At 36.5% G+C, this 16,024-nt stretch overlaps 1 protein-coding gene across 2 annotated transcripts in view; it reads left to right on the forward strand.

Moving 5' to 3' along the window:
- Positions 1–16,024, forward strand: part of LOC120860953 (ceramide transfer protein) — a 122,519-nt gene that overhangs the window by 32,331 nt on the left and 74,164 nt on the right. For both annotated transcript variants that reach the window (XM_040236663.1, XM_040236662.1), the window contains one exon: positions 11,405–11,521. In XM_040236663.1, coding sequence (XP_040092597.1) covers positions 11,405–11,521 — 117 coding nt within the window. The remainder of the gene's footprint in view (positions 1–11,404; positions 11,522–16,024) is intronic.

The following is a 16,024-nucleotide window of genomic DNA, read 5'->3' on the forward strand; positions in this document are numbered from 1 at the left end:
AGGAATCACCCATGTCTCTAAGAGCCTTGATTACTTTCAGTTCAATTCAGTTGCTTCATCGTATCCAGCTCTTTGTGACCCCATGAACCACAGCACGCCAGGCTTCCCTGTCCATCACCAACCCCAGGAGTTTACTCAAACTAATGTTCATTGAGTTGGTGATGCCATCCAACCATCTCATCTTCTGTCATCCCCTTCTCCTCCCACCTTCAATTTTTCCCAGCATCAGGGTCTTTTCAAATGAGTCAGTTCTTCACATCAGGTGGCCAAAGTGTTGGAGTTTCAGCGTCAGTCCTTTCAGTGAATACTCAGGACTGATTTTCTTTAGGATGGACTAATTGGATCTCCTTGCAGTCCAAGAGTCTTCTCCAACACCACAGTTCAAAAGCATCAATTCTTTGGTGATCAGCTTTATTTATAGTCCAACTCTCACATCCATACATGACTACTGGAGAAACCATAGCTTTGACTAAATGGACCTTTATTGGCAAAGTAATATATCTGCTTTTTAATAAGCTGTCTAGATTGATTATAACTTTTCTTCCAAGGAGCAAGCGTCTTTTAATTTCATGACTGCAGTCACCATCTGCAGTGATTTTGGAGCCCCCCAAATAAAGTCTGTCACTGTTTCCACATCTATTTGCCATGAAGTGATGGGACCAGATGCCATGATCTTAGTTTTCTGAATGTTGAACTTTAAGCCAACTTTTTCACTGTCCTCTTTTACTTGCATCAAGAGGCTCTTTAGTTCTTCACTTTCTGCCATAAGGATTGTGTCAGCTGCATGTCTGAGGTTATTGATATTTCTCCCGGCAATCTTGACTCCAGCTTGTGCTTCATCCAGTCCAGCATTTCTCATGACGCACTCTGCATAGAAGTTAAATAAGCTGGGTGACAATATACAGCCTTGACATACTCCTTGATTGCTTTGGGTAGGTGGAATCTTGTGGTGGGAGTGGGATCTTATTACTCACTATAGACTTTGTCTTCCTCTTTTAAATATTGCACCCTTTCCTCAGCCTTTCTTGATATCCATTAGTTTAGGGGTTCCTTTAGTTTAACATACCCAAATAGAAAACCTCTAATCTGCTGGAGTTTGGCTATTTTTAGAGATGTTGTCTAGGCAGACTAATTATTTCTTTTAATCAACCTGTTTGTAGCTTCAAATTACTGATTCTCATTCTTTTATTCTTTCTGTGGTTCTGTGGCACAAATAAGCATGCTGCTTAGCCTGTCCTCCCCCACCCCTTATACTTCAGTGAGTCTGGTTTGGGGAATTCTAAATTAATATGCAAACTGGAGCTGACTGCCATTGCCAGGGCTAACCATCTCTGCTGGATAGATACTAATGGGGAGCAGTAGACAAACAAAAGCACAAGTGTTTTCTTCTTTCTTGCTATCTGGGGCTGCTGGAGAATGAGGGAATCCCACAAATGAGAAGCCAAAGAAGGAGAACTCAAAATTGTGTGTATAAACTCTCCCCAAGTCTCTGGCTGACTCCTGAGCCATGCATGCATGAGGCAGATGGAAAGCAGTCTGGGGTGTTACCTGAGTTACTGCTACTGTGGCAGAGACTTGGGGATGCTAAAACTCCTTTAAAGAAAACTGCCATCTTTTTAACTGTAAGAACCAGAAAGGGCACAGTTAATGAATAATCCGGAAAAAAAAGCCAGAGAAGAACCCCAAATTCTGAGTTTAACCCTCTGTGCAGACTTGTACCTGATCCTCAGCAGTGTATGTACAGGCCAGACCTTCTGAACTAAGGTCCTAGATGCTGCCCATTAAACACACAAAAGAATTGGCCTGCAAAAATTTTTGCCCACTATTTTTGTTTCGAAACAAAAATAGTGTTTTTCAGAATAATACAATAGAATCCACAGTTCACAACCTAACATTCGCAATGTCCAAGATAAACTCACTCAACATACAAAGAGCCAGGAAATTGAAACACATTCTCAAGGGCAAAGACATGAATAAATGTGAAGTTAAAGATATTGGAATTATCTGACAAATGTTTTAAAGTAAAATTATTTTTATAATAATTTGAGGTAAATTATAATTATTTATAATTTTTTGAGGTAAAAGAAAATACGCTTATAATGAATAAAAGGTCGCTGAAACTAAGAAGAGACAAAGAATACATCTGAAATGAAAAACATTCACTGCATAGGATTTGTAGCAGATGAAGATGACAGAAAATCATGATTTTGAATTTAGAGCAAAAGAAGTCATTCTTAATAACAGATGTTTAGGATTTTGTGTTTGTTTTTAAATGAACAGAATGTCAGGGATCTCTGAAGCAATTTCTAATTAAATGGCCTTTAGAAGTTTCAGGAGAGGGAAAAGGGTAAAAACCGATTGAAGAAATTATAGTAAAATCTTAGTAGATTTGGTGAAAAATATAAATTTACAGATTCACGAAACTTAACAGACACATAACAGGATAATCATAGTAATCATAGTCAAACTGTAAAAACCAAAGGTAACAAAATGCTGCAAGCAGCCATGGAGAAATACCATACTTATTGGGGACAGTGATTCAAGTTACCATACACTTCTCATTAGAAACCATAGAGGCGCAAAGACAAAAAGCTTTCCATTCAGAACTCTGTATTCAATGAAAATTATCCTTCAAAAATGGAATGAAATAAAGATGTTTTCAGATGAAGGAAAATTAAGAGAACTTGTTGTGGGTGGGCCTGCCTTAGCAAGAAATGCTAAAGGAAGTTTTTCTTGCTGAAGGGAAATACACTAGAGGCAAAGTCAGATCTTTAGGAGCTAATGAAGAGCATAGGGAAAGTAAATATGTGGGTAAATAATAAGGTTATATTTTCCTGGAGGGGGTCATGGCAACCCACTCCAGTATTCTTGCCTGGAGAGTCCCCATGGACAGGGGAGCCTGGTGGGCTACAGTCCATGGGATTGCAGAGTCAGACACAACCAAAAGACTAAGCACAGCACAGGGTTATATTTTCCCCTCTTACTGCTTTTAAGACACTAAAAATGTAAATAAACCAATGGCTAAAACATTGAATTTTCAAATTCCTGCCTAACCAAGAAAACACACCCATAGGATTTCACCACCGTATTCTTTCACACATTCAATGAAATAATCCCAATCTTACACAGACTCTTTACAACACACATTATGTGGGCAGTATAACCATGCCTCAGTCATTTTAATTCACTGTATTAACAAACGAAAAAGAAAAATTTGTAACAAATTTCAGTAAAGGCTGGCAAGTAAAAAAGAGAGAAGTGTTTGACAAAATTCAATACTACTTAGTATTGAAAATAAAAATTCTTAAGAGAACTAGAAATAACATCAACCTAATGAAAGACATCCACAAAAACACACAACTGACATCAAGCTTAATTGTGAAATACTATGCCTTTCCCCTAAGATTAGGTGTAGGGCAAAGATATCTGCCCTTACCACTTCTGTTTAACATTGTTCTGGACATCCTGGTCATTTCAGTAAGGCAAAAAAAATATATATAAAAAGATATAAATATCAGAGAGGCTAAAGTAAAGCTGTTTGCAGGTGACATCGTTCTCTGAAAGTGAAAGTGAACATTGCTCAATCGTATCTGACTCTTTGAGACCCATGAACTATACAGTGTTTGGAATTCTCCAGGTCAGAGTACTGAAGTGGGTAGCCTTTCCCTTCTCCAGGGGATCTTCCCAGCCCAGGGATCAAACCCAGGTCTCCCTCATTGCAGGTGGATTCTTTACCAGCTGAGCCACAAGGGAAACCCAAGAATATTATATAATAGGGTAATAATTAATAATTAATAATAATAGGGTAGCCTATCCCTTCTCCAGCGAATCTTCCTGACTCAGGAATCGAATTGGAGTCTCCTGCATTACAGGTGGATTCTTTACCAACTGAGCTGTCAGAGAAGCCCGACGTTGTTCTTTATAAATTCCTTCAAATTTATTAGGTAAACAGTTTTGACAACTACTAAGTGAATTTTGCAAGATTGTAGAATATAAGTGAAACTTGCTTAGTCTTGTCTGACTCTTTGTGACCCTGTGGACTGTACAGTCCATGGAATTCTCCAGGCCAGAATACTGGAGTGGGTAGCCTTTCCTTTCTCCAGGGGATCTTCCCAACCCAGGGATCGAACCCAGGTCTCCTGCATTGCAGGCGGATTCTTTACTTTACCAGCTGAGCCACAAGGGAACCCTGTAGAATATAAAGTTAATATACAATTACAAAATGTGCAATCATATACACTAAGCAGACTGGCTTTTAAAAAATACTTATTTGGCTGGGCTGCGTCTTGGTTATGGCATGTGGGATCTTCGATTTTCATTGCAGCAGGCAGGGTCTTTCATTTGTGGTGTGTGAACTTTTAGTAAACACTAACTGAATTTTTAAGACAATTCTGGGCACAGTAGCATAAAAAAATTACTTCAGGAATCAGTCTAACGTTGTATACTGTACTTTGGACACTGTTACCTGCAAACTGTGTGAGATTGTCAAGACAAAGAAGACCTAAATGGAGAGATATTATGTCCATAGATTAGAAGGCTCAGCATTGTTAAAGTATCACAGGATCTAAGATACTAATGCCCTTGGTAATACAATTTATCTGGAAGCATAAATTATGTAATGGAAACTACCTAGACTAACCAAAGCAGGTTTTTAAAAGAAGAGTTTAGTTTGAGGATGTAATACTACATGACTTTAAGATTTGCTGTTGTTAAGCAGCAATAATTAAAATACTGGTTTTGGAGTAAGAATAGACATTATAGATCAGGGGAACAGAATAGAGATCCTAGAAGTAAATCTAGCAAGGATGTGGAGTAATAAGTAGATTTGATAGACTGCCAGTAAGAATGTAAAATGGCTGCAGCTACTTTTGTCAGTTCTTTAAAGTTAACTGTTTATTTATTTTATGAGTCAGTCAGCCCATTTCTAAGTCAAAAGAAGTAAAAATTTGTATCCTTACAAGACATGAACTTTTGACCAACCGCAGGTATGAATAAGTAAAATCTGTTATATCCAGCATTATTAAACTCTTCTCAGCAATAAGAAGAATAAGTTATCAATAAGACAGAGCAGTATGAGTAAATCTCAAGATAGTTATACTAAGTAAAAACAGTATTTACTATCTGATTACATTTATATAAATTTAGAAAAAGTGAACACTAATATACAGTGAAAGGAAGAAGATCCTTGGTTTCTGGAAGCTGGTGACAGATTAGATGTTCTGCAGACAGCATAAGTCCTTTGGGGGCTACAGAAATGAAAACATTTCCGTCCTGATATGGTATTGATTTCATGGGTTCTATACAAGTAAAAATGCCATTGAATTGTACACATTAAATGGATAAATAGTTTATCATATACTAATTATATGTCAATAAACTTTATTAAAATTTGGTTGGCTTTCTTTGAATTTCTAGGGAAATCTTCCTACACCCTCTCCACTGAGTTTTTTTAGTTAATCTTTTCATTCTACTTTTCCTCCCACTAGAGGAGATTCCTTCTAAATCATCCTGTCATACTGTTCTAATCTAGAATTTTCCATCTTCTGCATAACTCTGCTATGGGCATTTTCCTTAATGTCTTCCTGGGAAGTCCCTTTGCTGCTGCTTTTCCTGGATCTCCATTGCTTCTTACTTCTCTTGGTTACTTCTTCATTTTGGTGAAGCATATCTTCCGGTTCTGAAAGGTAATTTTTCTATATCTTTGTGGTTTAGAACTTTCATATTGATTAAGTGCCCAGTTATGAAACCCTTAAGTATTATTACTATATGTCTTTTCTCTCAGATTACTTAGTTTTCCTGTAGATGAATCTTCCTTACAGGCAGAAAGGAGATAGAAGGAACAAGTATGGGTACAAGACTTTTGGGACTCAAGTAAGGGAAAGAATCCTTTAATATGAACACTGTCCCTTATCTGCTTTTTTCACCTTTCCTTGTTTATAGGAACGTCCCTTCTTCCTACACCTGTCTGGTACCAACTCTCTGAAAGGTGGGGCCTCTAGTGTTACTGCACAGTGGGATAGGCAGATGAGGTTCCAGGGGTCTAGTTCCACTTCTTAATGACTTTTGATTAGTTTTGTTTTCAGCTCTTCCCATGCCTTTACCTTTAGTGCTACTTGATGCCTCCGAAACAAATTGGCTTTTTTTTGTCTTTTCCCTTGTGTACATTTACTTTTCAGCATATTCAGGCCTGTTAATGTCAGTTATCACATTCCAGCTTTAAATTTTGTTGGCAACTGTTTTCCTTCTTTTTCTTTGTGGATATATGCCTCTTCTCCTGTAAGGGTATTTTGATAGATAATGGATGCTGCGGTATGTGTTAAAGCCTTAATTCTCACTGTGATGGTAATTTGGAAGTGGGGCCTTTGGGAGGAATTTGGATTTAGTTGAGGTCATGTAAGTACAGCCCCCATGGTGACACTGGTACCCTTATGAGAGGATGAAGAAACGCGAGAGCGCTCTGTCCTCCATATGACGACACACCTAGACGGCAGCCGTTAGCAAACTGGAAAGAAGGCCCTCGCTGAGCGCCCTCCCGTGCTCACACCCTGAGCTTGGACTTCCAACCTCCAGAACTGTGAGAAATTTCTGTTGTTAAAGCTACCTCGGGGGCTTCCAGGGCTCAGAGGTAAAGACTCTGCCTTGCCAGTGCAGGAGACATGGGTTCCATCTCTGGGATGGGAAGATCCCTTGGAGGAGGAAATGGCAACCCTGTCCAGTGTTCTTGCCTGAAGAATCCTATGGACAGAGGAACTTGGCAGGCTGCAGCCCATTGGGTCGCAGAGAGTCAAACGCGTCTTAGCAACCGAGCATGCAGCACACACCACGTAGTTAGATTGTAAAACTTCACTAATAAAACAATCAAAAAAGCTACCCAGTGTATGCTGGGTTCTTCTGTTACAGCAGCCCTAAGGACAAATAAGACAGACCAAGAGTAGATAGAAATGCCATTTCCCCTTTCGATACATCTGTTGTTGTTGACAGTGAATGTTGACATGGTTAAGGATGAGGCCCATCCAAGTTTGCTTTTATGTTTTTGGCCTTCTTCCCTGGCATGTGCGTTCTCATTCTCAGTGGGCGCATATACTTGGTTCTTGGGAAAGTGAAATAATCTTGGTATTTACAATATCTACTGTGGCCTCCAAGAAAAATCAACTGGACAAAATCTCAGTTCTTACTGTTTGATCTCTCTCACTAAGAATTTGTTTTTCCTTGGAGTAGGGGTGACAATGGAAAAAGCTTGAGAATCATTGTTTCTTCTTTCTTAAATTGATTTCACAGAATGAGCCTTCAGATTGAGTTTATTTCCTGCAACCATTTTTCCTGGGTATAATATATCTTTTGGATCTGTGATTTGAACATTTCATTTAAAGATAGTATCGGGACTTCCCTGGTGGTCCAGTGGTCGAGACTCTGTGCTGCCAGTGCAGGGGATGCAGGTTCGATCCCTGGTCAGAAAACTAAGATCCCTAGGGCCAGAGATCCCACATGCCTGCCTGGTGGGGCTAAAAGATTAAAAAAAGAAGAAAAGATAGTATCTTTGAATTTTTTGTTACATTTGTTGCATTTTCCTCTTTTAAAACACCACTTAAACATTTGCTTGACCTTGTTTTTCACTCATTGTATTTCTTTCACTTTGTATTTTTCTCAAGTCTGTTTAGAAAACAGACTTATTTGCTTTTTATTGCTGCTTCTGATGTAGTTTCAACTCATTTCTTTTTTCTTAGCTCTTTTAGCTTACTTTTCATTGCTTGCTGGTTTATCTCTTTAGATTTTTCAGTTATTTTTTTCTGAAGATAGCTCATGTCATCTCTTACATCTACCACCTCTTGTATTTTTTCATCTAATTTTGTTCTTTACCCCTTATTGGCTTTCTCCTAATCATCTGTCAGGGCTACAACTAGGATAAGACCAATGAGGGACTAACTTAAGTTGTAAAATTTAAGATAACATCAAAAAACTCAGTAATCAAGATAAATAGTATTTTGATGTGTTTTTTTTTTTTTTAGAGTCATCCATGACTTCACTTTCACTTTTCACTTTCATGCATTGGAGAAGGAAATGACAACCCACTCCAGTGTTCTTGCCTGGAGAATCCCAGAGACAGGGGAGCCTGGTGGGCTGCCGTCTATGGGGTTACACAGAGTCGGACACGACTGAAGTGACTTAGCAGCAGCAGCAGCATGATGAATAAAATATCCACAATGAAATTCTAAGTAAAGATAAGATTAGTTTTCTTTGAATTAAAGTCTAACTTCTTCAGTGGTTCTCCCCACCCCATCAGCAGTTTTGATTTCTGCAGTTTTAGTTACCTTTAAGATCTGAAAATATTAAGTGAAAAATCCCAGAAATAAACAGTTGATAAATTTTAACTGGCACATTATTTTGAGCAGCATAATGAAATCTCGTGCAGGCCACTCTGTCCCTGGTGGGCCATGGCTCGTTCCTTTGTTCATATCCATGCTGTGTATACTGCTGCTGCCGCTAAGTCGCCTCAGTCGTGTCTGACTCTGTGTGACCCCATAGACAGCAGCCCACCAGGCTCCCCCGTCCCTGGGACTCTCCAGGCAAGAACACTGGAGTGGGTTGCCATTTCCTTCTCCAGTGCATGAAAGTGAAAAGTGAAAGTGAAGGCACTCAGTCGTGTCCGACTCTGTGTGACCCCATAGACGGCAGCCCACCAGGCTCTCCTGTCCATGGGATTTTCCAGGCAAGAGTACTGGAGTGGGGTGCCATTGCCTTCTCCGGCTCTGTATACTACCTGCTCCTTAATACCTGTATAGGAAAACACATAGGGCAGTTGACCCTTGAACAACACAGGTTTGAACCCCACAGCTCCACGTACACTCAGGATTTTTCAGTAGTGTATAATACCTACAGTACTGCCCAATCCAGGAGTGGTTGAATTCGAGGATGGTGAGCCCCAGATGCAGAGGAATGACTGTAAGACACTCAGGCTTTCTGCAGCACCAGACCCCTAATCCTGTTGTCGTTCACAGGTCAGTTTTCTCTGTAGGATTTGGTACTACCTACAGTTTCAGGCGTCCACTGGGGGTCTTGGGATATACTTCTCATAGATAAAGGGAGACTGTTGTCTTACGTGTTTGAGTATGTGCGTGTTTAGACATGGTGTAAACTTTTTGTCTAGACTTTGATTTACCCTCCTAAACACACCTCTTAACAAATCTGTCATTCCTTTAGCCTTGTAGATTTAGCTTCCTGCATGTCTTGACTTTTTAGGGATGCAGAGCTTCTGTGTCGTTTACATACTACCACCTGAAAACTGGTAGATCCCCTTCTGTGCCACATATCCCTCAGACTGCTGAGGGTAGAAATGGCTACTTTGTGTACACTTTCTGTCAGCTCCGTCTCTTTGAGCAGATATTGAGATACTGCTTCTCATATAAATGTGACGTTCAAATGAAGTTTTCAAATTCTTTAATTCTAGATTTGTAGAGTATCATTTTATTCCATTCCTATGTATAACATTTTTATCTATTAAGGGCTTAAAGTTCTCCATATATTGAAACTTTGAAACATAGGGAAAAGAAAACATAATTGATATACTTAACAGATTTAGTAATTTGGCAAAGTTTACTTACGTTGACTTCAGGTTTTATTAAGTCACTCACACCCAGAGAAATCTTACTGGCAAGTTTCTGTTTTTAGGAATATTTAAAATGTGGCATAGGACTCTTTGGAAGATTATAAGGAAATTTTGAAGATATGAAAGCTGGAAAAAGAATTGGCTGGGGAAACTAGTAAATTTTGAACAATAGGTGACCCTCCATATCCACTAGCTCAGCATCTGCAGATAGGGAGAGCTGGTTGTACTGAGCTGTTTTATGTGTGGGACTTAGGCATCTGAAATTTTGGTGTCCAAAGGAGTCCTTGAAACAATCCCCAGCAAAAAATAAGCAATGACTGTATATATATTACCTTTTTATTTTTTAAAGCTTTAATGAAAATATTGAACACAATATAAAATATAAATCCTTTTTAAGAATAGTCACTAGAAATATAATAATGATTATATCTCAGAGTAAAAGTTTAAAAACCTCTGGGCTATTTAGAACAGTAGACTGATCAGATAAATGATTTACTTTGTTCTTCAGATAGTACATATGCTTTCCTTCCTCCAAGAAGCTTTTTTTAATGACTGGACTTCATTCTTAAGATTTATGAATATTTAGCTTTCAGTTTACAGTCACATTTTTGAGTGTTAAAGTTGTCTTTTGCATATTTCTGTATTTATAGTGACTGAAGCAGGGTTTGCAGTCTTGTCTCTTCCTGTCTCTTCTCTCCAGCATGCACTGCCTCCCACTATAGTCCTCACTGCAATCCCTAGCACATAGTGACTCAGAGCTTTAACTTTTATCTTTTAGCCAGTCAGAACCATGAATTAGTTGTCTTAATATTAAAAGAGAAATTGATTCATAGGCTAAAGAACATTGGAATTAGCCTATGGAATTAGCTTATATTGTTTTTGTTGAATAAACTGATGAGATAAAAGATTGATACTGTTTAAGGTGGGAAAGAATAAACACAATATGTAGATTGCATTCAGCTAGTAAGTTTATTACTATATAGACCAGGGAGGAGTCTCCTTCCTCTAAGGCTAAGTTACTTCACAGAAGAGGACATTGTACTTTATCCAGTAGAAGAAGAGGTTGTATTTGTGATATGATCCTGTCATATTTGAACTCATTCACTGAGAGAAAAACAATATATAAAATAAATAGAATGTGAAACACTGAACCAGATATTTTACATTTGCACTAATTGCTTACATTTTGATGAAGGCGGTTTCCTCTGACATAGGTCTGATGCAGTGTTCATTTTACTTTTGCTTTTCATTAGAGACTCTCTTGGCTATTAAAATAAAAGATGTAAAAAAGCCTAGAAGTTATCTTTGAGATATTTAGAGCGATGTTAATGTTATTTTTTGATAGAATATAAAAATCTCTTGCTTATCAAATTTAATGAAATAAGACTATTGATGATAGGAATTTACTTTTGAATAATGAAAGCAGAAAAATATCAGTAAATGTCTTTTGTAAAATTTACTTTTGCCCTTTTTAAAATTGTGCTTTCAGTGATATTCCCACTACTTTACACTGACTCAAAGCGTTTGATGGAAAATATTTTATCTCTCTTTTAAAAACATGTCTGTAATTCATGTGTCAGTTCATTTGTAGAAATAGTGAACGAGCATGGTTTTTTGTAATTATACCCTTGCTGTGCTCTTTATCTGAAATATCTTCAAAAAGTTATTTGAGTACAAAAAGAATAACAACAATCTCTCACCAGCCAGAATGGGTATGTTCATGTTTTTGCTGTGGAGTATAACACTTCTAAGAATATAATTAGCTTTGCTTTTCCTTTTCTCCCTTTTTTTCTCCCACAGCCTCATGATTTTGATGAATGCCGATTTGATATTAGTGTAAATGATAGCGTTTGGTATCTTCGTGCTCAAGATCCAGATCACAGACAGCAGTGGATAGATGCCATTGAACAGCACAAGGTGGGTCTCTGGTGTTTACCCATCTAAAGAGACTTAGGCAAGAGACTCGTGGTAAACACCTCTGAAAGAATGTTGATCTGTATGTGTGTACTGAATAGTTGAACATGATATTTTGGGTTGAAAAATTAAAGCAATACAGGTGTAAATTTTTGAAATGATTTTGTTTCTAACATTTGAGTTATACTAAGGGATTGCCATGATAAATATTTTTAATTGATGATTAAAGCAAAATATGCCCTTTTATATAAATTTGTTTTTTATTTAGGGTATGCTTCATAATGAATGCCTTTTTATGATCTGGGTAAAATGATTCTTGAAATAACATCAGATTGTAAAATCCTAATGTTTGAAAGCTTCAGTGTTAATTTTTATTGTCATTTGTAACCATTTGGGTAAATCCTTAGTATAATCATTTGTAAATTGTTAAATTTTGGAAAATATAAAGTTTTCTAATAAACTTTGAAAAAGTCTTTCTTAAATGTATAAGCCATAGTCTTGAAATTTAAAGCTAGTTTTTGACTTCTATATGAATAATTGGTATATAGACTAAAGAAATATATTTTTAAAAATCACTATTATTAACTAATTCAGTATTTCATGGTAAAACAAGGAATAGGGAAAGTTAGAAATTCACCATGCCATTCCTGAAGAAAACTGAATTTGTTCATATACTTGTCTGTACTTGTTCATTTGGGTTTCACAGAGTTGTAGTTGAAACGCCTGTTTTGGTTATTTAACAGACACAAAACATGTACACACATACACACAACAAGAAAAACTAGTCAGGCCTGGGATACTGCAGGCACTTTCTTCTTGATATTGATCATACATTAGGTTTATTTCTTAATTATAAATTTTCCCAGCCTAAGGAAATCTGGCTCTCATGCTTTCCTTTTGTACTTGTTTTAACTTTAGAATTATATTACTTTAAAGCATTTTGTGAATCTTAGTTACCTTGATATTATTACCTCAGGAAATGGTGTCAAAATGGTAAACAGTTTTCTATTATTTAAAGAAAAGATGAGCCAGTAGACATGGAAGCAACCTAAATGTCTATCAATAGATGAATGGATAAAGAAGATGTGGTACATATATACAATGGAATATTACTCAGCCAAAAAAGAATGAAATGTTGCCATTTCCAGCAACATGGAGGGACCCAGAGATTATCACACCAAGTGAAGAAAGTCAGATAGAGGAAGACAAGTATTGTGTGATATCACTTATATGTGAAATCTAAAAAGAAGATACAGATGAACTTATTTAGTAATACAAAACACAGACTCAGATTCACAGATGCAGGAAACAACTTGTGACTCCTAAAGGGGAAACAGAAGGGGGAAGGATAAATTAGGAGTATGGGATTAACATATACACACCACTATATATATGATAAACAACAAGGATTTATTGTGTAGTACAGGGAGCTATATTCAGTAATTTGTAATAGCCTATAATGGAGAAGAATGTGAAGCCGTATACCTGAACTGACACAGTATTACAAACCAACTATAGTTAAGTAAAAATTAAAGCAAATAAATAAAATTGAGATGAGCTAGAATTCTAAAATCTCAGTGCTTTGGAGCTGGGCTAACCTGAATTCTGACACTGCAGACTCTGCCATGTATGATGTATGTGACCTTGCCTTCATCTCTTCTTAATGTGTTTAAGGGACACATGAAATAATATATGTAAGGTTACTTACCAGAGTGGCTGATGTTTTTTCCCATTTATGACATAGTAGGAGAAGAAAGAGTTTTGAAGTCACAAAATTCACTGAAATTATACCATGTTTTTTATGGATAAAGAGTTCTACATTCAGTGAGAGTTGCTAAATGTGCATTTAAAGAGAGTAGTCTGTTTTGTGTAGTTGTCAGGGCCGGCCCTCTTAATAATGATTAAAGGCATTATTAAGACTAATTTCGGTATTTTTAACTGAGATGACGTTTGTTGGCTTAATTAGTTGATTTAGATTACAGCACTAGTTTTTTTCTGTTTTAAATAAGCATATTTGATTTTGTTCATTCTTCATAGTGAAGCTGGTTCAGGAATCTTTGCAGGTTGTCATTTTGTTTCTTCTGTTTGTATGAAGAATGTGCATAAAGCATATATTTCTTCTATATCATTGATTTCTTTGCACCTTTCAATAATGGATAGCTAGGATCTTTGAGTCTCCATCAGAGCATCGTGACTTACTCTGGGTAACAGGGTTTTGGTAAATTTAAGTTCTTAGAAACAGATTCAGCAGCAAGGTTCTAGATACAGTATATAAACTTTCCTTTCTTATTTCTAAATATCATTTATTCATAAACAAGGAAGGAAAAATCGTTGTTATTCTTATTAATATGTGTTAAATTTTAATGTAAAATGATGTGTACCAATTAAACAACATATCAGTGAAGATTTAAACTGAATTTGAATTCTAAAAATAAATTGAGTTATTAAACAGACATGGGAAAGAGAAAATTCAAAAGCTATCATCAAACATAACCAGAAAAGTTTTCTCTCTCTTTTTTTTTTTTCCCATAGACTGGGAGCAGGAAGGTAGAGAGATGTTTTTGGATTCATGCTTCAAAATCACTAAAAAATATTAATGTAGAACCTAAACTTGATAATTTTACTCTTTAAGCAAGCATTCTTAGATTGATATTCAGAATCGAATCAAATTGTTAAGGTATGATGATGAGGATAGGAGGTATTGTTTATTTTGGGAGTCACCAAGTATTAATCATTGCTTTATTATACTTCATGCATTTTATTTTCTATCTACTGCCCTGAGAGATGAGGGAAATATTATTTCACAGACACGGTAACTGAGGTTTAGATTAAACTTAAGTGACTTGCCAGAGACTATACTGCGTTTTCGTAAGTAGACTCTTAGGATTCAATTTTATGTTGATTGTACTATCGGTTACCGTTGGCGGAGTGTTTGAAAATAGTTCCTACAGGTTCACTTCCTGCAGGTTGGAGTGTGTTGTATGAGTTCTGCTACCATATACATACCATATATATATACAGGATATATATATACACACATACATGATATATATATATACATATACATAGATTATATATATATATACATATACACACACATACATATTATATATGTATATATATACACACACATACACCATATATATACAAGGATATATGTGAACTCATCTTTCTGCCCATGGATTGCCATAACAGCGTTACATTGTAGTGTTTAAGTGCTGGAGACTGGGGTCCATGGCACCACCTGTCTTTGTGATGGCTGGACAGTACACTTGGAACAGTGGACCTGTCTTTTTCTTTTCTGATGTCGCCAGATGGCCCTGCCACTCCATTGCCTTTTCTTGCTATTCAGCCTTTGTTAGGGCTTCCCTGATAGGTTTGGCTGGGGAAACTGGAGGTTTCTGTTCTTTTCTTTCCAGGAAGCTGTTATTCGTACTATGATAACCTTTATATATCAATCAATTTCACACATACATCCATACATAAATATTTACATACATATCAGGAATTCTATTTTACAGAACCTCTTCAACAAGAATAATATGGTAGAGGTGATGTTGATGATAGCAAACATTTCTGAGGATTTCAGTGTGCCAGATAGAGTAATAAACACTTCATATGTTTTTTCACATTTTGCTCTCACAACCTTGTGAGATTAACATTATTGTCCTATTTTTACACATTAGGAAATTGAGACATAGAGAGGTTAAGTAACTTGTCCAAGGTTAAACTGCCAGTTAGTGAAGGGGCCAGCATTCAGACCTAGGTCTCTATGACCTGAGAACCGGAACTTCTGTCCAGCAAACACTTCTGCCATCCTATAAGTATTCATGGCAGATGTATTTTGTTGACTGAAATCTTGAGCTTTTTGAATCACAGTGTTCTCATATTTTTTATCTGTCCTTCATATCTCTGGTGTTTGTTTTGAACCATAAACTTCTTAAAGTCTCAGGGACACAACTTTTTTGTAGGAATCAGCAAAGCATTAGACACATATGTTTTCCAGTTGAAATAATTTACAGTATTGTAAAACATTTTATGGGGGAAATTTGTAATTTAAGGAGTTGTTTTTTCCCTTTAATCTTTACAGTTAGTGTTAGAATGATTACTGACAAAAATACACTAGGGTTCTGTGTTCTTTGTCTAGCTCTGTTGTTTTGTCCTCCTTGGTATTCATTCCATAATAACTTGCTCAGTACAAGAAAAGTTTATATGATTTCATGATTTAAATTTTTGCAATATATTAGAAATTGCATAATTCAGTGTAACATTAAACAAGTAGTGCCTGTGGAAAGAAAGTATTTCTGAGGTCTTTCTTAAATTCAGGGATTCTATTTTAATATAAAATATAGAAAGGGGAATATGTATACCAAACCAGTAATTTTATTTAAAATAGTGTGCTGGCTTTATATATGTGGAATCCATTCATACTTTGCATTTCCCCTTAGGAATTGAAACAACACTAAATAAATCTTTAAAGACAGGGCTTAGTTGTTTTTTTAATCT

This window comes from Oryx dammah, unplaced genomic scaffold (assembly GCF_014754425.2).
Source record: "Oryx dammah isolate SB20612 unplaced genomic scaffold, SCBI_Odam_1.1 HiC_scaffold_11210, whole genome shotgun sequence".
Taxonomy (NCBI): Eukaryota; Metazoa; Chordata; class Mammalia; order Artiodactyla; family Bovidae; genus Oryx; species Oryx dammah.